Here is a 23459-nt window from a genome sequence, read left to right as displayed (position 1 = left end):
ATAGTGTGTGTATATAGTGTGTATATAGTGTATGTATATAGTGTGTATATATAGTGTGTATATAGTGTGTGTATATAGTGTGTATATAGTGTATGTATATAGTGTGTGTATATAGTGTGTATATATAGTGTATATATAGTGTGTGTATAGTGTGTATATAGTGTGTGTATATATAGTGTGTATATAGTGTGTGTATATATAGTGTGTATATAGTGTGTATATAGTGTGTGTATATAGTGTGTATATAGTGTATGTATATAGTGTGTATATAGTGTATGTATATAGTGTGTATATAGTGTGTATATAGTGTGTATATAGTGTGTGTATATAGTGTGTATATAGTGTATGTATATAGTGTGTATATAGTGTGTATATAGTGTGTATATAGTGTGTATATAGTGTGTATATAGTGTATTGTCAGCAGTAATATGTGGTCCGGATAAGCCCCTCCTCCCTGTATATAATCCGGTATATAAGAGGCGTCCATAGGGTCACTCACCTCTCCGGTCAGCGGTGACGCTGTGGATGCCATCGTAGTTGTGTACACAGAATGTCTGCACCGCGGCTTTCGCTCTTTCTATGTACTCCTTATTCTTGTTCCAGTATTCAGCATCTTGTCTCGCGAACTCCGTCTTCGGGATGTAATAGCCGACATCGCTGTCAAAGTAGAGCTCCTCCTCCCCGTTGTAGAACCATCTGTCAAGAAGCCTCACCCTCTGAGTGCCGTTCATATAATGACATTCAGTCTTCTCTTCCACAACATAATCGGCGGATCCTGTGCAGGAAGAGCGGAGAGGTTAAGGCGGGCTGGTGTACAATGGGTGTCATCTCAGGGGACCCCGATCTATGTGACAGACACGCCCCGGGGATCCCCTAACACCGAGGGGGGAGACCTGACCTGTCGACCACCAGTAGCAGTTTCTGCATGCCATGAAAACCTGCCCACCTTGTGCCTTCCGAGCATGCGCCGACGGCTGGCCTTACAAGCAAGCAGTCAGGGGAAATGGGCGAGCGCTGACCTGGCTCCTCAGGAGAACATGGAACCTCAGGGGCGGGAGCCGAACGACTCACACTGGGGAATACAGAGCGAGGACACTGTGCAGACTGATGTCTACTAACAGAGCCAAGGGGAGGACACAGGAGGTCATCATTATCCACAGAGCAGCCAGGCAGAGGTAGAGCCCCACAGCTACTGGAGAGGAGAGTCACAATGAACCCCTCAGTAGCCAGGCACCTTTACTATGTAACCCAGCGGCCACTACTGGAATCCCACTGGTTATTACACAACTGTCATTTCTCACAGGCAGTCTGGAGGATGGGGGTCTGTCAGTGGGGAAGGGGTATCGAGGAGTGCAGAATATTTCCGGCTGCATTATCAGAGGAGATATAGAGGGGGTGCGCAATATCCTGTCTTACATTACATAGAGGAGATATGGGGGGTGCACAACATCATGGCCCTCATTGCATATAGAGGAGATGTGGGGGGTGCACAACATCATGGCCCTCATTGCATATAGAGGAGATGTGGGGGGTGCACAACATCATGGCCCTCATTGCATATAGAGGAGATGTGGGGGGTGCACAACATCATGGCCCTCATTGCATATAGAGGAGATGTGGGGGGTGCACAACATCATGGCCCTCATTGCATATAGAGGAGATAAAAGAGTGTGTGTGCAATATCATGGCCCACTTTACATATTGAGATATAAAGGGGGTGCGCGATATCATGGCTCAAATTACATATACAGGAGATATAGAGGGGGTGCTCAATATCTTGAACAGTATTACATACAGAGGAGATATAGGGGGGTGCACAATATCATGGCCTACATTACATACAGAGGAGATATAGAAGGCGTGTGCAATATCATGGCCTACATTACATATAGATGAGATAAAAGGGGGTGCGCAATATCATGGACATTATTACATACAGAGGAGATATAGAGGGGGTGCGCAATATCATAGCCCACATTATATATAGAGGATATATAATGGGGGTACGCAATATCATGGCCCACTTTACATATTGAGGAGATATAAAGGGGGTGTGCAATATCATGGACAGTATTACATGCAAAGGAGATATAGAGGGGGTGCACAGTATCATGGCCCGCATTACATATAGAGGAGATATAGAGGGGGTGCGCAATATCATAGCCCGCATTATATATAGAGGATATATAATGGGGGTGAGCAATATCATGGCCCACATTACATATTGAGGAGATATAAAGGGGGTGTGCAATATCATGGCCCGCATTACATATAGAGGAGATATAGAGGCGGTGCGCAATATCATGGCCCGCATTGCATATGGAGGAGATATAGAGGGGATGCGCAATATCATGGCCCGCATTACATATAGAGAAGATATAGAGGGGGTGTGCAATATGCACAGTATTACATACAGAGGAGATGTAGAAGGGGTGCGCAATATCATGGCTCGCATTATATATAGAGGATATATAATGGGGGTGCGCAATATCATGGCCCACTTTACATATTGAGGAGATATAAAGGGGGTGCGCAATATCATGGACAGTATTACATACAAAGGAGATATAAAGGGGGTGCACAATACCATGGCCCGCATTACATATAGAGGAGATATAGAGAGGGTGCGCAATAACATGGCCCGCATTACATATGGAGGAGATATAAAGGGGGTGCGCAATATCATGACCAGCATTACATATAGAGGAGATATAAAGGGGTGCGCAATATCATGGCCCGCAGCACATATAAAGGAGATATAGAGGGGGTGTGCAATATCATTACATTTAGAGGAGCTATAGAGGAGATGCATAATATCATGGCCCTCATTACATATAGAGGGGGTGCGCAATATCATGGCCTGCATTACAGTTATAGGAGATATAGAGGAGGTGCGCAATATTATGGCCCACATTACATAGAGAAATATAAAGAGGGTGCGCAATATCATGCCCATTACATTACATATAAAGAAGATATAACGGGGGTGAAATATCATGGCCCTCACATATAGAGGAGATATTAAGGGGGTGCGCAATATCATGGCCCGCATTACATATAGAGGGGGTGCGCAAGATCATGGCCTGCATTAAATATAGAGGAGATATGCAGTGGGTGTGCAATATCATGGCCCGCATTACATATTGAAGAGATATAGAAGGGGTGAGCAATATCATGGCCCACATTATATATACAGGACACATAATGGGGGTGCGCAATATCATGGCCTACATTACATATAGAGGAGATATAGAGGGGGTCGCAATATCATGGCCCTCATTACATATAGAGGAGCTATATAGGGGGTGCGCAATATCGTCGCCTATATAATGGGGGGTGCGCAATATCATTGCCTACATTACATATAGAGGGGGTGCGCAATACCATGGCCCTTATTACATACAGAGGAAATATTGAGCGGGTGCGCAATATCATGGCCCACATAACATATAGAGGGGAATGAGCAAGATCATGGCCCACATTACATTTAGAGGAGATATAAAGGGGTGCGCAATATCATGGCCCGCATTACATATAGAGGAGATATAGAGGGGGTGCGCAATATCATGACCTGCATTACATTTAGAGGAGATATAGAGGAGGCGCGCAATATCATGGCCAGCATTACATATAGAGGGGGTGCGCAATATCATGGCCTGCATTACAGTTAGAGGAGATATAGATGTGTGCAATATCATAGCCCTCATTACATATAGAGAAGATATTGAGCGGGTGCGCAATATCATGGCCCACATTACATATAGAGGGGGTGCGCAAGATCATGGCCTGCATTACATTTAGAGGAGATATAAAGGTGTGCGCAATATCATGGCCCACATTATATATAGAGGAGATATGGAGGGGTGCGCAATATCATGGCCCACATTACATATAGAGAAGATATAGAGGGGGTGCGCAACATCATGACCCGCATGACATATGAAGGAGATATAGAAAGGGTGCGCAATATCATGACCCTCATTATATGTAGAGGACATATAATGGGGATGCGCAATGTCATGGCCTACTTTAAATATAGAGGAGATATAAAAGGGGGTGCGCAATATCATGGCCCTCATAACATATAGAGGAGCTATAGAGGGGGTGCGCAATATCATGGCCTACATTACATATAGAGGGGGTGAGCAATATCATGGCCCGCATTACATATAGAGAAGATATAGAGGGGGTGCGCAATATCATGGCCCACATTACATATAGAGTGGGTGCACAATATCATGGCCCGCATTACATATAGAGGGGTTGCGCAATATCATGGCCCGCAATACATATGCAGGAGATATAGAGGGGGTGCACAATATCATGGCCGCATTACATATAGAGGGGGTGTGTAATATCAAGGCTTGCATTATATATGGAGGACATATAATGGGGGTGCGCAATATCATGGCCCACTTTACATACTGAGGAGATATAGAGGAGACGTGCAATATCATGGCCCGTATTACATATAGAGGGGGTGTGCAATATCATGGCCCACATTACATATAGAGGGGGTATGCAATATCATGGTCCGCATTACATATAGAGGAGATATAAAGGGGGTGCGCAATATCATGGTTCGCATTACATATAGAGGGGGTGTGCAATATCATGGCCCGCATTATATATAGAGGACATATAATGGGGGTGTGCAATATCTGGCCAATGATTCACAGCCAGGACCTGCTGATCAGCTGTGTCCAATCACTGCCCGGAGCCCTGTGTTGGTAAACATCTCAGAGCTCTGTGCAGAGGGAACAATCTCTCTGTTTCTCATGTCGTTTCTTCTTTTGTAAAAAGCAGCATACCGTACACACGTTACACTTAGGCAGATATTTAAACCCTAGATATTAACCCCTACCCAACCAGTGTCATTAGTACAGTGACAGTATATATTATTATCAATGATCACTATAGTAATATCACTGGTGATGTCAGTGGCAGTTAGTTCCCCCCCCAGCATCAGTTAGCATCAGATTGCCTTCCGAACTATCAGTCCCTTTATAAGTCGCTGATCATTGCCATTAGTAGCATAAAAGTAAAACAAATTCCAGTATATACAGTATACCTTAGTTTGTAGGCGCTATAACTTTCACACAAACCAATCAATATACACTTGCTGGGATTTTGTAAAATCAAAAACATGTACAGTTGCAAGATAAAGTATGTGAACCCCTTGGGATTACGTGGAGTTTTGCATGAATTGGGCATAAAATGTGCTCTGAACGTCATGTAAGTCACAACAATAGAAGAACACAGTCTGCTGAACATAATACTACACAAACATTAGATGTTGCCATGGTTTAATTGCACATAACATGTAAACATTCACAGTGCAGGGAGGAAAAAGTATGTGAACCTTTGGACTTAATAACTGGTTGTCCCTCCTTTGGCAGCAATAACCTCAACCAAACGTTTCCTGTAGTTGCAGATCAGACCTGCACAACGATCTGGAGTCATTTTGGACCACTCCTCTTCACAAAACTGTTTCAGTGTAGCAATATTCTTGGGATGTCTGGTGTGAATCGCTCTCTTAAGGTCATGCCACAGCATTTCAATCGGGTTGAGGTCAGGACTCTGACTGGGCCACTCCAGAAGGCGTATTCTGTGCTGTTGCAGCCATTATTTTGTTGAATTACTTGTATGCTTAAAGAGATGGTAAAGGATAAGTTCACCTTTGGGAACATGTTACATGTTCCCAACGCTGCAGCTGTCACCCGCTGCCCCCTTGCCCCCCCCCCCCCCCCAACAGTAATACAGGGAGAAGTTCCCCGTACAAGCTGTCACATTTTTAAAAAAATCACAGCTGTGTGGGGCTCGCCTAGCAAATCCATTGCATCCACCTGGGGTTCCAGTGCTCTCGCCACAAACACCAGTATTTTCCATTTGAGGCAGGACGAATAAAGTCCACATCTTTGGTCCCCCCAGCTTAGGCAGATCTGATGGAAAACATCCATGTGTAGGCAGGGGTGTATTTACCACAAGGCAAACAAAGCATTTGCCTTTGCATTTTTCAGGGGGGCAGCTCCACCCCCTGAAAGAAGAGATGAAAGAAGGGAAACATGCAGCATGGGGACCAGGTGGGATCTGAGAGAGGCTGCGGGCTTCTTGATGGTGTATGCAGAGCCTGACTTTTGTTTCCGGGGATGTCTGAGACTGTGAAGATGAGTGTCTACTCTCTCTCACTGAGGTGGGGTGGGAGATTACCAGTGTATGAGGGGCGTGGTAGTGGAAAGCTCTCTTGGATGGGGGGAAGGCTGGGGTGTTGTTGGTCAATGTCAGGCTCTTCATGGGGTAGGTGGGTGTTGGTCGGTGTTAGGGTCCTTCCGTGGTGGTGGTGGTGGGGAGGCGATTTTTGTATTGTCTAGGGCAGCATGAAACCTAAATACACCACTGTGTGTAAGGACCACTCCCCCTGATCCATTGTCTGCTTACTTAGGTAATCTGTCAGCCAATTCTTGGTGCCTAGGTTGTGCACGGCAGCGGAGAGGACTAGAATGTGCTGTTCCGCCCATTACAAAATGCATGATGCCTCCAGTGCTGCTGCTGCTCTGCTCATACCGCCTTGGTGATTGACATAGGCCACATCTGTGGCCCCCGGAGAAGATCTGTCCAGTGAGCCTGAGTGCTCACAGTCCCAGTAACTGAGCCTTCTCCAGAGTCCAGTGAACTAGTGTTGAACACAGAACACCACCCCAGCCAGACAGGCTGGCCTCCAAATTGGTTACCATCCAGCAAAGAGGAAAGGACTTCTTGGTCTGTAGGGGAGGAAATCAGAGCCACCAGCGATGGGAGGCTCTAGTTGAGTGGTTCAGACAAATCTTGTTGTCCAGGAAAGTATAGACTGGTCCAATGCCAGCAGGATTGCCCTCTGCAGAACTCTTGTAGGGAACATTGCATATGGTACTGCATTGAAGGAGGACACCATAAACCCCAGAGCCTGCATGCCAGACCACAGGGGAGGACTGCTTGTGGGGCAAGAGTAGTTACACTGCAATCCGAAGCTTTCAGAGCTTGTCTACCAGGAGAAACACTGTGGCCTGCTTTGAGTTGAGGCCAAGACAACTCAGCCTCCTGGTTGTGTTCAGGACAGACTTCTTGAGGTTCAGGACCCATCTGAAATCCTGCAGGGTGCACATTGTGATCTCCACACTGTCTGTCAGTGCGTTCTGGGAGTCCGCCAGCAGGAGCAGGCCATCCACATAACGCATCATGGGAAGCTCCCAGTTGTCTCATTTACGCTAGGACTGGGGCTAGCGTCTTGGAGGATACTTGAGGGAATAAAGACAACCCAAAGTGGAGTGCCACAGTATGATAATTTGCACCCCCACTGCAAAGCGAAGTAACTGCTGATGTACCATATAGATGGGAATGTGCAGGAATGGATACTTGATGTCTATAGACGCGAGAAAATCCCCCTGATGAAAACTAGCCACTACCAAATGGATGAAATCCATCCTGAACTTCTACACCTGCACGAAGCAATTCAAGACCATGGAGGTCAGAAAATCAGATGAAACCTGGCCTTCTTTGAAACTGTGGAGAGGTTGGAGTTAAACCCCTGGAACCACGTTGGCACAGCAGATCCTGCACCATTCTGCACAGGGCCCAAAGACATGATTGCAGAGGGCAAAAATTGAAGGGAAAACATTTATTTGGTGGATAAGAAAGAAATTCTATCCTGTCTCCAACCACAACCAGTTGCCTGGAATGAGGGAGGTCCATGGGCCTGGAAAACAACCCCCACCCTGGAAACGGTTGGGGACAAACCTTTTTACTAAAGAGGAAGTGTCTCCAGGGTTCGTGGACATGGAGTCCAGGAGCACTTGGCACCACCCACTGGGGCCTTGAAGGGCATGAAGCCCTTGTAAAGGAGCCTGAGGAACAAAAAAGCCTCTTGTGGGCAGTAAAGAAAGGCCCGGACTTTCATTGCAGTTCAATCCCTTCCTTGGCCTGTAGGAGGAAGGTACTCTTGCCTTGCAGCATCCAAGGATGCATCACAAATGTACTTCAGGTCTTACACCAACTGGTGTGCCAAATCCATGTACACCTGACCCACTCGTCTGGTGGACAAACTTTACTACAGAACTTTGGCCCATTCGATAAATATCTTAGACACCAAGGCCATGACAAACACAGGATACAACACCAATCCCACAATGGTAAAGATAGATCGGGTGACCAATTCTACCCAGCGGTCTGCAGGATTCTTAAAGGAGGGAGACTACTCCACCAATATCATGGCTGCTACATTCACCCTAAAATCACCACATGAGGCAAGGTCCACTTCTTCAGAAGAGCCCCCTCAAAGGGATAAAGCACTTTGGAACCATAAAAGTGCTCTAGATGTTCCCAATATTTGTATATAAACTTATCAAAGTATGCTGGGTAAGGTAAAACCTTAATGGACCTGCTTGTGCAAACCAAAGGGGATAGTCAGGTCATTGGCAGCAGAGCCCTCAATTTTAAGCAACTCTTGCAGAGAATTAATCAGTGCGGTCACCAGCGCTTTCTCCTGTGAAATTACAGAGGCAGAGGACTTGACCCCGCTGTCTGAGGATGCATCTTCAGGGCCCACAGAAAATGCAGAGCCTGCAGTGGTGGAGCCAGACTTGGGCTCACAAATATCCGAATATGCAGGTGATGGCGGGGGTTCTTTCTTCTGCCTGAACGCTGCCTCCACCAAAGAGATGAAATGCTCCAGGACTGCCGTCAGCATATCTAAGGGGACAGAGTATCTGTCATCTCCATAAAGGGATCAAGAAGGAGCGCATGTGCCTAAACTCCATATGGCCCACCCACTCAAGAAAGGCATAGGCAAAAATTAGGACACCCAGGGGGGAGGGGGAACAAAATTTCCTCCCCAGGCTGACTGCTACTGTGCCAACCTTGCCTCAGCAAGCATGCCTGTATCCAGCCTGAAAGGGAGATCACCGGCAAGATGGCCATCATTTTGCGGCTACAAAAAAAGGCCACCAAGCACTTCTAGCTCCTATACAAGTCAACAGGGTGTCTTCCCAGGGCAAGATGGTGTCTTCCCTAGCCAGCTCCCATACAAGTTAATGGGAAGGTCAACTGCAAAATGGATGCCAGATCACGGGGAAAATGGCTGCCGGCCACAGTAAAGCACATAGAAGCTGCAGTGTGGTCTCCCAAACCCCTGGAGGGGAACTCCACTATACAGTACCCATAGGGACAACTGAGAAGACTCCCCTCCTACCCAGGGATGCCAAGAAAAGTTGACTCAAGCATCAGTGATTGGGAGGTAGGAGGAGGGGAGTGAGCCCAGCCAGGGGGAAGGAGGGTACCCCGCAGGACCAACCACCCCAGGGAGTACCCACGCCCCACACCACATCAGGTGAGGGCAGGGAGGGGGCATCTACTTACTGATCCAGTGGAGAGTGCAGATGAGGCTCGTATGACAGATCCCCCTCTCCACCGAAGCGGGGGCTGTCCGGGACCCAGTTATATGTGGCCCCACAAGGTGTTTAACTAGCTGGTTGCCCCAGTCCAGGATGGGTCTTGTTACAGCCAACCTAGTGCTTAGCTAAAGTTATGCATGTGCTCGTTTTCCAGACTGGAGTGACCACTGGATCTAGATTATCCAGCCTTTCGCCCAGCCCAGCTGTTGATTGAAGATCTCTGCAGGAAAAAATCCCAGGCAAAAAAGCTATGGAAGTACAGGTCCCGGCAGAGAACTAGGTTCTTACTCCTGAACACTAGGCAGAAATAACTGGCTTGTTTACACTAGAGAGGTGGGTTATAGGCCCTGGCATTTTAGGGCCTCAAGAGAGGCTGCCGGTACATCAGGATTGATCAATTTTCAATTATACGTACCATAGCTTGTAGAGTTGTATAACTTTCTCACAGACCAAATTATATACACTGATTTGGGTTATGAAATGTAGCAGTATAAATTTGGCCTAAATTTATGAAGAAAAATTACTTATTTGCAAAACGTTATAATTAGAGATGAGCGAATCGAACCAGGCGAACCAGAATTCGAGTCGAATTTCAGGAAATATTCGATTCGCGTCGAATCCGAAATTTTGCCTACTTCGGGTGCGCGAATCGAACATTTCCCGATCAGCCGGCAAAAGTGTCCCTGCAGTGAGCTCCGCTATTTCTGACAGTTCTCTGACAGAAGGAACACATGTTTAGCGGTTGAAACATTGTATCTATTAGTTTACATTTAGGATACAGATGTTTCAACCGCTGTACATGTGAAGAAGCTGTCAGAGAACTGTCAGAAATAGAGGAACTCTGCACATACACTTTTTGCCGGCTTGGAATTATTCTTCTTTTCATCCTACTTCTTCTTCTTCTACAATCCTCATCCTCAGAAGAAGAGGATGAGGATGAAGAAGAAGAAGAAGAAGAAGTAGGATGAAAAGAAGAATTAATTCCAAGCCGGCAAAAAGTGTATGTGCAAGTTCTCTATTTCTGACAGTTCTCTGACAACTTCTTCACATGTACAGCGGTTGTAACATCTGTAATCCTAAATGGAAAACTAATAGATACAATTGTTTCCTATTAGTTTCCATTTAGGATACAGATGTTTTCAACCGCTGTACATGTGAAGAAGCTGTAAGAGAACTGTCAGAAATAGAGGAACCTCTGCACATACACTTTTTGCCGGCTTGGAATTATTCTTCTTTTTCATCTACTTCTTCTTCTTCATCCTCTCCTCATCCTCTTCTTCTGAGGATGAGGATGAGGATGAAGAAGAAGAAGAAGTAGGATGAAAAGAAGAATAATTCCAAGCCGGAAAAAAGTGTATGTGCAGAGTTCCTCTATTCTGCAGATGCACTTAGAGGAGCTCTGCAGATACACTTAGAGGAGCTCTGCACATACACTTTTTTGGCCGGCTTGGAATTAATCTTATTTCATCCTACTTCTTTTTCTTCTTCTTCATCCTCATCCTCAGAAGAAGAAGAAGAGGATGAGGATGAAGAAGAAGAAGAAGTAGGATGAAAATAAGAATAATTCCAAGCTGGCAAAAAGTGTATGTGCAGAGTTCCTCTATTCTGCAGATACACTTAGAGGAGCTCTGCACATACACTTAGAGGAGCTCTGCACATACACTTTTTGCCGGCTTGGAATTAATCTTATTTTCATCCTACTTCTTCTTCTTCTTCTTCTTCATCCTCATCCTCAGAAGAAGAAGAAGAGGATGAGGATGAAGAAGAAGAAGAAGTAGGATGAAAATAAGAATAATTCCAAGCCGGCAAAAAGTGTATGTGCAGAGTTCCTCTATTCTGCAGATACACGTAGAGGAGCTCTGCACATACACTTAGAGGAGCTCTGCACATACACTTTTTGCCGGCTTGGAATTAATCTTATTTTCATCCTACTTCTTCTTCTTCTTCTTCATCCTCATCCTCATCCTCAGAAAAAGAAGAGGATGAGGATGAGGATGAAGAAGAAGAAGAAGTAGGATGAAAATAAGAATAATTCCAAGCCGGCAAAAAGTGTATGTGCAGAGCTCCTCTAAGTGTATCTGCAGAGCTCCTCTAAGTGTATCTGCAGAATAGAGGAACTCTGCACATACACTTTTTGCCGGAAACCGCTGTATGGAGGGAATGTCCCAGAACTGTCAGAAATAGACTATTTCTGACAGTTCTGGGACATTCCCTCCATACAGCGGTTGAAACCGCTGTATGGAGTGAATGTCCCAGAACTGTCAGAAATAGACTATTTCTGACAGTTCTGGGACATTCCTTCCATACAGCGGTTGAAACATTGTATCTATTTGTTTCCATAATTGACATTCTGCAAATACACTTAGAGGAGCGCTGCAGATACACATTTTGCCGGCTTGGAATTAATCTTATTTTCATCCTACTTCTTCTTCTTCTTCTTCATCCTCATCCTTATAAGAAGAAGAAGAGGATGAGGATGAAGAAGAAGAAGAAGAAGAAGAAGAAGTAGGCAAAAAGTGTATCTGCAGCGCTCCTCTAAGTGTATCTGCAGAATGTCATTTATGGAAAAAAATAGATACAATGTTTCAACCGCTGTATGGAGTGAATGTCCCAGAACTGTCAGAAATAGTCTATTTCTGACAGTTCTGGGACATTCACTCCATACAGCGGTTTCAACCGCTGTATGGAGGGAATGTCATAGAACTGTCAGAAATAGACTATTTCTCACAGTTCTGGGACATTCCTTCCATACAGCGGTTGAAACATTGTATCTATTTGTTTCCATAAATGGATCCATTTATGGAAACAAATAGATACAATGTTTCAACCGCTGTATGAAAGGAATGTCCCAGAACTGTTAGAAATAGTCTATTTCTGACAGTTCTATGACATTCCCTCCATACAGCGGTTGAAACCGCTGTTTAGAGTGATTGTCCCAGAACTGTCAGAAATAGACTATTTATGACAGTTCTGGGACATTCACTCCATACAGCGGTTTCAACCGCTGTATGGAGGGAATGTCATAGAACTGTCAGAAATAGACTATTAATGACAGTTCTGGGACATTCCTTCCATACAGCGGTTGAAACATTGTATCTATTTGTTTCCATAAATGGATCCATTTATGGAAACAAATAGATACAATGTTTCAACCGCTGTATGGAAGGAATGTCCCAGAACTGTTAGAAATAGTCTATTTCTGACAGTTCTATGACATTCCCTCCATACAGCGGTTGAAACCGCTGTATGGAGTGAATGTCCCAGAACTGTCATAAATAGTCTATTTCTGACAGTTATGGGACATTCACTCCATACAGCGGTTGAAACATTGTATCTATTTTTTTCCATAAATGACATTCTGCAAATACACTTAGAGGAGCGCTGCAGATACACATTTTGCCGGCTTGGAATTAATCTTATTTTCATCCTACTTCTTCTTCTTCTTCTTATTCATCCTCATCCTTATAAGAAGAAGAAGAGGATGAGGATGAAGAAGAAGAAGAAGAAGTAGGCAAAAAGTGTATCTGCAGCGCTCCTCTAAGTGTATCTGCAGAATGTCATTTATGGAAAAAAATAGATACAATGTTTCAACTGCTGTATGGAGTGAATTTCCCATAACTGTCAGAAATAGACTATTTCTGACAGTTCTGGGACATTCCCTCCATACAGCGGTTGAAACCGCTGTATGGAGTGAATGTCCAAGAACTGTCAGAAATAGACTATTAATGACAGTTCTGGGACATTCCTTCCATACAGCGGTTGAAACATTGTATCTATTTGTTTCCATAAATGGATCCATTTATGGAAACAAATAGATACAATGTTTCAACCGCTGTATGGAAGGAATGTCCCAGAACTGTCATTAATAGTCTATTTCTGACAGTTCTATGACATTCCCTCCATACAGCGGTTGAAACCGCTGTTTAGAGTGATTGTCCCAGAACTGTCAGAAATAGACTATTTATGACAGTTCTGGGACATTCACTCCATACAGCGGTTTCAACCGCTGTATGGAGGGAATGTCATAGAACTGTCAGAAATAGACTATTAATGACAGTTCTGGGACATTCCTTCCATACAGCGGTTGAAACATTGTATCTATTTGTTTCCATAAATGGATCCATTTATGGAAACAAATAGATACAATGTTTCAACCGCTGTATGGAAGGAATGTCCCAGAACTGTCATTAATAGTCTATTTCTGACAGTTCTATTACATTCCCTCCATACAGCGGTTGAAACCGCTGTATGGAGTGAATGTCCCAGAACTGTCAGAAATAGACAGAAACTGTCACAGAACTGTCCTTCTTCTCATCCTTCTCCTTCTTCTCATCCTTCTTCTCATCCTTCTCCTTCTTCTCATCCTTCTCCTTCTTCTCATCCTTCTCCTTCTCTTTCTTCTCATCCTTCTCCTTCTTCTCATCCTTCTTCTCATCCTTCTTCTCATCCTTCTCCTTCTTCTCATCCTTCTCCTTCTTCTCATCCTTCTCCTTCTTCTCATCCTTCTCCTTCTCCATCTTCTCATCCTTCTCCTTCTCCTTCTTCTCATCCTTCTCCTTCTTCTCATCCTTCTCCTTCTCCTTCTTCTCATCCTTCTCCTTCTCCATCTTCTCATCCTTCTCCTTCTCCTTCTTCTCATCCTTCTCCTTCTGCTTCTCCTTCTCCTTCTCCTTCTTCTCATCCTTCTCCTTCTTCTCATCCTTCTCCTTCTTCTCATCCTTCTCCTTCTTCTCATCCTTCTCCTTCTCCTTCTTCTCATCCTTCTCCTTCTCCATCTTCTCATCCTTCTCCTTCTCCTTCTTCTCATCCTTCTCCTTCTCCTTCTTCTCATCCTTCTCCTTCTTCTCATCCTTCTCCTTCTTCTCATCCTTCTCCTTCTCCTTCTTCTCATCCTTCTCCTTCTCCTTCTCCTTCTTCTCATCCTTCTCCTTCTTCTCATCCTTCTCCTTCTCCTTCTTATCACCCTTCTCCTTCTTCTCATCCTTCTCCTTCTCCTTCTCCTTCTCCTTCCTCATCTCCAAGGGCATTTAAATTAAAGGTACAGTGTTCTGCACTAATTTAAAGGCTCTCTGAAGCCTAGAAACCCTTTTAATAAGTTAACTTCGTAGCGAAGAAATTCGCATCGAATCGAATTTCATACTGGAATTCGCCGAATCAGCCGAATCGAATTTTTGAGAAATTCGCTCATCTCTAGTTATAATAGAAACTAAGAAAAACGTGTTCTCTTCAAAGTTTTTGGTATTTTGTCGCTTATATCACAAAAAATAAAAACCACAGCAGTGATTAAATACCACCAAAAGAAAGCAATATCTGTCTAAAAAAATAATGATAAATTGTCATTAATGATAATTGTCATTCAAAGTGTGAGAGTGATGAAAGCTGAAAATTGGTCTAGGCAGGAAAGGGGTAAAAGTGCCATGTATGGAAGTGGTTAAAAGAGTAAAAATGCACTCACATAAGATAAAACAATCAGGCATTGAAGCTTAAATTAAAAGCGCCTTTTTGACCTCTACCTGTGTTCCAAAAGGTGAAAGTGACGTTTCCCAGAAGTCCTACTCAACACGTTTTGTCAGCAGCGTCTGACGCCATGAGGGGTCACATGCCCAGACACATCGCCACCTCGTTATACACTGAACTCCCGCCATATTGCATCACCCAGTCCAATAAAAATGAAAGCCATCGTACATACAAAACTTTACAATTATGTTCAAAATATTTATATATTAAATATTAAACAGGCCGCCATTCATTTCCAGGCTTTAATGTTCTGATTCCAAAACATAGGATTATACGTCGTAAGTGGATAAAGACAGCAAACATAAAAAATTTAAAAAATCAAAGGGTCTCAAATGATTATAGGGAACATACAATTTATAAATGGCAAGAGAATGAAACAGATACAGCCTAAGATTCTAAAGAATCACCAACAACTAGCCAGGATGGCTGCTTTCTAAATCTGTACCTTGGCCGCCGGACACATCGGTCGATTTCTGGTCCTCAGTTTTTCTGTTTTCCCTCTGGCCCCTTGTCCCTCCAGTACCACGATGGGCAAAAAAACGTCGGCCGCCCATGCCTCCGGCATCCGGCGGGCCGCGCCGAAATTTGCGGCCTCGATTTTGGGCTGGCCGCCGGAGGCTTCCAGGACCTCGGCCGTGGGTTCACGGCTCCCGCCGGAGACCACAAATGTAGCCCCAGCTGCGATTTCGGGTCCCCCACCTTCGCTATCCGTGGGTAGGATGGATCCTGACAGTGTGGAAGACCTGGCAGCAGAGACATCCCTGCAGTCTCTTATTCCATCCTTGCGGGATGCTGAGCTCCTGCACCGCTTCAAATCTATGCTGCAGGCGGAATTGTCCTCCGCTACCTCCAAGCTGGCCGACCGTCTTTCGCAGGAAGATCGAGAGTTGGGCAACCGGACGAATGATCTCGAAGATAAAATGGACGCTGCGGCCACGGTCATTGAAAATCACGAACAGGATTTGTGCGACCTCAAGAAAGAATTGGCGGACGCGCTGCTACGGCTCGAGGATTTTGAAAATCGTTCCTGCCGTGGCAATTTGCAGTTAAGGGGCATCCCGGAAACGGTTGCGGATCTTACTTCCACCGCTACTGCTCAGGAGCTGACACCCACTATTCCCATTGACCGGCTCGAATTTGACCACATACATCGTGCATTGGGCCCCAGACGACCGGATGGGCCCCTGAGGGACATTATCGTCAAGTTTACTTATTACCGCACTAAGAAAACTATCCTCTTGGCAGCCAGGAACAACCCTGATCTCAGCTTCCAGGGGCATCGCTATCAGCTCTTCGCGGACCTCTCCCAGACCACTCTTCAGAAGCGACGCCAGTTGAAGCCCTTCACTTCGGCCCTGGTGAAACACAGTATTAAATATGCCTGGGGCTTTCCTTTCCACCTCACCTTCACCTAACAGGGCCACAGTCACTCTGTGGCTACACCAGAGGAGGCCCATTCTCTCCTGGAATCTTTACACCTTCTTCGCCAGAAGCTGCTGATCAGAGCCCAGCTCATTCATCTGGATCCCCAGTGAGGCCGCTTCCTCTGGGCCACATCTGGGAGCAGTCGTCCAGTAGGAAGAGGACCCTCCCTCAGACTCCTCCATGATCAAGCCCTTCCTGTTCTTCTCCGGGCTGAAAATGCGTCTTGGACCTCCCACGTATCGTCTCACCGATGGACTTCTCTGATGGGACCGTGAGTTTGGTCCTTAGGGCTTTCCCAGTTTGTTAACATTCCAGGTTGGGACTGATCCGGCTTGCTTCCTTGGGTTCCATCCATGGTTGGGGGGGGGGGTCTTCTCCTGGACTTAAGAATTATGACTTTCTGCTGCTGCAGCCTATTTTGGATCCGGGTGATGGTATTCGGGTCTCCGTTGGTGGTATGGGGGATGGTTCCCTCAGGCTCCGGGGTGGGAGGTTGACCTGGTAGGCCGGTTGGGTGGGAGGAGGTTGGCCCCCATGGTTCTCCGGGTTTCTATGGGGAGGTCATCACGGAGCTTCTCACTCCTGGGACTTTTAGTTCTATTATTTTGGTACCCCGTTCTATTATGTTCATTGCCTTTTTGCCCCCTGAGTGCTTATGTTTTTGATGTTTCCATTTGCAGCCATGTGTCCGGTAGTAGAGCCACCCCTAAGTGGTATCCTTCACGTGTAGGATGCACGTCACCATTGGCGTGACACGATTGCACTGTTGTATGTACTTTTTGTGTGTTTTTCCCTTTTTCTTTCTTTGTTTTTTTTTTCCTCTCTGTTTTTTTTTGTTCTCGTTTTATGCAGGGTTTCCGGGACGCCACGGTCCGATCGCCATTGGGAGTGGAAATTGCTGGCTGCTTTATGCTTTTTTCTGCTGAGCGTGTTGCGCTGATGCGACCATGGCCTCGCCCCTTTTGAAAATACATTCACAAAATATGTTCAAAGCTTCAATTCGCCTCAGAAGCGGGCTAAAGTCTTTCATCACCGCAACAAATTGACATGGTATGTTTACAAGAGACCAGGTTTTCTCAGTCCTCCGCTCCGCGTTATCTTTCACCTCACTATCCCACCTTTTACATGGCTTCGGCTCATGAGAAGCGTCGGGGTGTACTGATTTTAAACGCAATCTCCCTTTTGTTTGTGCCCTGAGTATAGCGGACCCCATGGGCAGGTATTTGCTTCTGCAAGGCACCCTCTGGGACCAGGAGGTTATTTTTGTCTCTTACTACGCGCCTAATCGTTTTCAGCATAAATTCTTTTTGCATCTTTGCACCATTGTTTCCCGACACTTCAAGGGTCTTCTTCTTGTTTTGGGGGATTCATATGTTGCTTTGGATTCCACATTGGATACGCGCTTCTCATGACTTGGTGCTGGAGGAAAGTATGCGTTCTCTCTTGCGGACGGCGGGGGGAACTTCAACTGAAAGCTACTTTACATTCTACTCCAAACCTCATGACAGTTTTTGTAGAATTGACCATATATTCATGCAGGTTCAGCAGCTTCCCTTGGTCCAGCGGATAACTATTCCCTCCTCACCCTGGTCGGACCGTGATCCCTTGGTACTCCTCCTTGCCCTCTCTGGGTCAGAACGGCGCCCTTTTCATTGGCGCATTAATGACTCTTTATTGACCACTCAGACTACCTGCCAACAAATAGAATTTTTTTTACGAACATACTTCACGGAAAACTTGGGATCGGTCTCTTCGGCAGTGCCCCTATGGGAGGCGCATAAGGCCACGGTGTGGGGTCATGTTATACAGCTGGAGACAGCCCGGAAGCGGGAGCAGGAGTGCTGACTTTTGGAGCTTCATTCTCTCCTGGCCTCGGCGGATGCGCGTTGGAAGTCATCTCCATCCGCGGCCCATAAACGCGCTCGGGATGCTCTGGCAACAGAGTTGGACCTACTTGCCTCTTCGGAGGCGGAACGGGCCCTGTTGTGGGCTTTTGAATCATGTCTCAAAAATATGACTTTTATCAAGACATAATATTATATGGCAAACAGCTCAGCAATAGCCGGATGCTAAGAGTTAATTTTGTCTTGGTTGAACCATCTAGCTAGAGAAATGTAATGGGTAAAGGGATTGTTTTTCTTTCCTCCTAGAGACAATACTATTTTAAAGTTCTACAGGTGATCAAACACCATTATTCAGACTTCAATAAGCAGGTAAACATATACAAGGTCTGGACATGACAATAGAGGAACCAAACTGATTGTCTGAGAGCTTACCCAAACCTTGTAGAGTGTGATGAACCAACAGACCTCTGAAACTATTACCATATACTATTGTTCACCAAGGGTGAAAGCATTAACAATTGTTTACCATGAGCCCAATACAAGGGCCATGCAAATAGAGAGTTTTTCCCTACACAGAGAAAAATGTTGATTCTGAAACAAAGGGGTGAAATTCAGGACATTTAAGTCTAAAAGTTCACTGTATATCATTACAAAAATGTATTACAAAAACAGATTATAAATAAGATGTCATAGACTTTAAACACCACTAAATACTCAGCAATGGGAACTATATATATCACTAACTTGAGTATTGAGATGATGGGAAGTAAGATGTATTATAAACTAGCATTAGTTACATGTCTTATCAGGAAACAAACAGGATGGTACTTCAAGGAGGAATAACCGAATATACACCTATATTCCATGGTCCCTATTTAGAATATCATAGGTATGATCACTGCTATATCTGGAAAGTGCTGTATATTTTATTCCTGAAATTACCTGAAGATTCCACCCAAGATATGAGTCATATCAAATACTCACATTGTTCTGTGATACATGACCGCCACCTGGCGGGCAGGTGAGAAATAGCTTATGTACACACATTTCTCAACTAGCCAATCAGGAAGCCTGGTGGGAAGGTATCTTAGAACAATGGACTAGTGGATATAAAAAGCCCATGTGCTGTAACAGAAAAAAAACCTCATGAAAAAAAAGAACCCTCATAAAGACCTCATGGAAAGACCTGACATCTGAAGAAGATCTCTGCTGAATAACTACTCTTCCATCTTTTCAAACTTCCTAAACTTTAAACCTCTAAGCTTATAACTTCCTACATTCTCCCCTATTGAATCTATCACTTGCCTATATATCAGTCTAAAGGCGTTCCACTGCCAGCTAAATCCACGGGAGAGTTGCCTAGTCTGACGTCCGGGTGTGGTGAGATGTTTATTTGATTTTGTATTAATTATTTCCTCTGTTGTGTAGAATCATAAAATTACCTTAGTGTATTACAACAATATTGGGTAGTTAGATATATGTAGTCAGATACTGTGTTACTGTTAAAAATTGTTTATTGCCATATTATAAATTTTTCCATATTTCATAATTTATTGAATATTAATAACCAGAGTATCACATATCAAGGGCTTACTTCTTGCAAGCCTATGGCCACGGCATGTAAGAATATAACCTTTGAGATATTCGAAATTATTAATTATTAATAAATTTAATAAATATCGTATCATTTAAATTTGTGATTGATGTAATTAGTTAGAGACATTATTAGTGTGTCTTACATTGGTAGGATATATTTTTGATTGTGTGTACCAATATTCATTTATCACCAGTCTTTTGTGTTTTGTGTTAATATATATATAATTTTTGTACATAAATAAATTTTTATATTTATCTATTATAAGGCAAATTTTGTGTGTATGGTACGAAATCATATTGGCTAAAAGAATTCAAGGTATAATAATAAGTGGTGATCAAATTATCAAGGTGTCCAAATTATTGGTTTACTAAATATTTGCCGTATTTTAACGGCTGGAGGCACTGTAATATTTCATCTAAGGGAAAGGGACACGCCCTTTATAAATAATATATATCCTTACATAAACCACCACAACATAAATTTGGAGGCACTGCTGAGATCCATAGAAATCGTACCATAACACAAAACGCACTGGTGATTGTATATTTGTACACGTTGTCAAACATATATTTGGTATCAAAATGGCATCCAGTAATCACGGATCCACCTCTTCCAAGCATAACGAGGAAAATATGGCGGCTCAAGGCATTGAGCAGGAAGTTATGAAGCCAGCTCGGAAAGCTGCCGGTGCTTGGCAGAAGTATGTTGAAAATGAAGTAATAAATTATCTCCGCAAGAGATTGAATTTGGGGGATAGCAATAATGAATTTGTGGATGAAGAGAAAGAGCAGGCCATGAATACCTTTGAGGACCTGTTCAACCAAAAGGGCCAGGTTGTTGGGTTTTTAATAGCATTTGCTGGAGCAGAAAGTGATAGAAGCCGTGACAGACTTCTCCTAGAAGCTTGGCCCATGTTATGGTTCATGACTGCTGGAGCTGCCCAGCAGACCAGGACTCTAAGGGAAGAGTTGTCAGAGGCCCGCCTCTTGTTAGAAAGCAAAAATCAGGACATTGAGTCTTTGAAAGGGAAGCTTGGTCATGCCGGTATTCGTTTAGACGAATCCGAGAAACATTATGATAGATTGGTCGGAGACTTTCGAAGTGCTCAGGACCTATATGAAAGAAACTTTCAGGAATTAAAACAACTTCAGAAGAAGTATCAGGACTTAAAAGATGAGGTGGAGTACTTCAGATCAGAGAGGTTATCTCCTGTCAAAATTAAAGTTCACCCAGGGGATAAGCATGACCAGTCAGAACTTACCTTGATAAAATCTGAGCAGAAAACTCTGGAGGAGCAGATTATAAGGTTGACGGCCCAAATAAATTCTGGAGTCCAAAGACGGACTAACCCAGTCAAGCCAGAGGCTGATGAGCGGAGATACCCGCATCACAGCGAAGTATCTGATAGTGAGTCAGGGTCAGAATATAGGTCACCTCCTAAGCTGTCAAGATACACTCCAGAGCGCTCTGAAGAAAAATATGAGGTTTCATATAGGCAGGAAGGGAAATCCCAGGGGTCATTCAGGAGATATGACACCCCAAAGGTCATTAAGTTCCTGAAGGACACTGTTCCTATGTTTTCTAAGAAAGGGTCCCTTGAGATCACCGAACACATGAAAACATATGAACAGACGTTAGAGATTCTGGGCATTAGAGATGACCACACCAAAATAGAATTGCTGCCATGGGTGTTTGAAGAGAAATACCGGCAATTCTTTGAGACCTTGAGGGCCTATTCCAATCAGTCCTGGAGAGAGGTTAAACATAAGTGCCACATGGAATTTGGGCCTTATAAAACTGTAACCTCTGCCAAGGCTGCGGCCTACAATTTAAAGTGTGGTCCTCACCAAAGCCCTGCAGAATTTCTGGCTGTCCTCAGAAATGCCTATTTTCTGGCTGAAAAGGATCCCAATCCTAACCAGCCAGAATTCAAGACACTATTCTATGAAGCATTACCTGCTTACATAAAATTGGGACTTGCAAAGGATTACAGAAAGGGATGCTCTCTTGATTGGTTGGTGAGAGAGAGTGACTATTTATTCTCGATCCAACAGTCCAGTGAGGGCGGGATAAAAAGAGAACCTAAAAATAGCCCCAAGATAGTAGCAGCCACTACCGTTTCCCCTCCAAATCCAAATTTGCAGGCAGAGAAAAAATCATATGCGGAAGTAGTCCGTGGGGGTAAAACCAATGGTTCCCCTAGATTTGTACCTCAAACCCAGCAAGTGAAGGAGGTCCATAACTTTGCACCCCAAAACCAGTGGGTAAGAAAGGATAGACAAAAGCCAGGGAACTACGGTAGTGGAAGTGAGAAGAATAAAAAGTATGGTAAGGGTCAGTACAGTGATGAGAACCAAAGGAGTCAATGGTATCCTCAGAGGTTCTATTATCCTCGCCAAAACCAACATGGGAATTTTTATGGGAACCCCAATTTCAACAGGCCCCATAATTACAATAAGAATCCCAATTTTAATAAAAACTCCGACTTCCAAAGATTTCCTCCACGCCAAGAACACCCTCAGGCTCAAAGGGGGGATACAGTACCCCAGGCTCCCTTTAATAACAGGGAGACCCCAAAACCTCAGAGAGAACAATGGCGTCGGGACCAGAGCAGTAGTTCTGACTCTGAGTCTCATTACCAGTCTCGTCCAAAATACAAGCGCAAGTATAGGAAAAGGGAGAATCAACAGAATGACTCCTCTGAGCGTATTGGACAAATAGAGGCACAGGTCAGCAAAATGGCTGAACAGATGGACAGGCTTGTCACTCAATTTCCATCCAATCCTTTTTTAGGAGCAGCTCCTGTGACCAACCAAGGGTCACAGAATTAACAGGCAACCAAGCCTTAAACCAACAGGGGAGGACACTGAGTCAAATGACAGGAGATGTGTGCCCCGTCCCTGACACGCCTACTAATGGAGAAGCTAGTTCTCAGGCAAAGGGGGACCAGTTGTTGGTTATTAATGATTCTCCTGTTTTTCAGTGTCCATCTATTGCCCCTAATATAGTCGCGGCATCGGAAGTCGTCGGGATTGACAAGCCAGACGGAGCACCAACTTCTAGTTGTGCTTCTGTCTTGAGACAGTCCAAGAATCCCACCAGGGAGGATAAGGGTAATGTGTCCACCACATGCGGTGAGATAAGAGCCAGTCATATGTTATTGAAGGGCCCACAGATCTTCAACCACACTAATTTCATGTGTGAGCTGACTGAATCTGATGGGAGATATTATGCCACGGTGCAGGTGCAGGATGCCAGTGATCTTTCGATTGTCGGCTTAATAGACACTGGATCCCAAGCAACCATCATGTCACAGGAGCATTTTGACAAAGTGGCGAATGTCATGCCCACCAAGCCAAGACTTAAAAGTTTTGACAGCTCATTGATTGGTGTAGGTGGAGACCCTTTACAAGTCATGGGTACCGCCTGGCTTAAACTGAAACTGGGTAATAAGGAACTGAGACACCCCATCATCATTGCTAGCATATCACAGCACCACATGATAATTGGGATGGACTTCCTAAAAAGGCTGAACACCATAGTTGATTGTGTGAACCAAGTCCTGTGGTCACAGGTAAATACCCCAATTAAATATGGGAAACTTAAAACTCCCCATTCCCGACAACACTGCCACCTGGTGGAAGAAAGGCC

General features: G+C 44.5%; 1 protein-coding gene across 1 annotated transcript in view; it reads right to left on the bottom strand.

Moving 5' to 3' along the window:
• Positions 1 to 393: 393 nt before the first annotated feature.
• The window catches only part of LOC149430647 (HLA class II histocompatibility antigen, DRB1 beta chain-like), a 52976-nt gene continuing 29910 nt past the window's right edge, over positions 394 to 23459 (bottom strand). The window contains exon 2 of the mRNA XM_089666147.1: positions 394 to 775. Within this exon, the coding sequence (XP_089522273.1) occupies positions 492 to 775 (284 nt within the window). The 3' untranslated portion in view covers positions 394 to 491. The remainder of the gene's footprint in view (positions 776 to 23459) is intronic.

Source organism: Staurois parvus, unplaced genomic scaffold, assembly GCF_062004578.1.
Source record: "Staurois parvus isolate SC_StPar_1 unplaced genomic scaffold, SC_StPar_1.0 ptg002562l, whole genome shotgun sequence".
Classification (NCBI taxonomy): domain Eukaryota; kingdom Metazoa; phylum Chordata; class Amphibia; order Anura; family Ranidae; genus Staurois; species Staurois parvus.
This window is presented reverse-complemented; position numbering and strand designations above follow the sequence as displayed.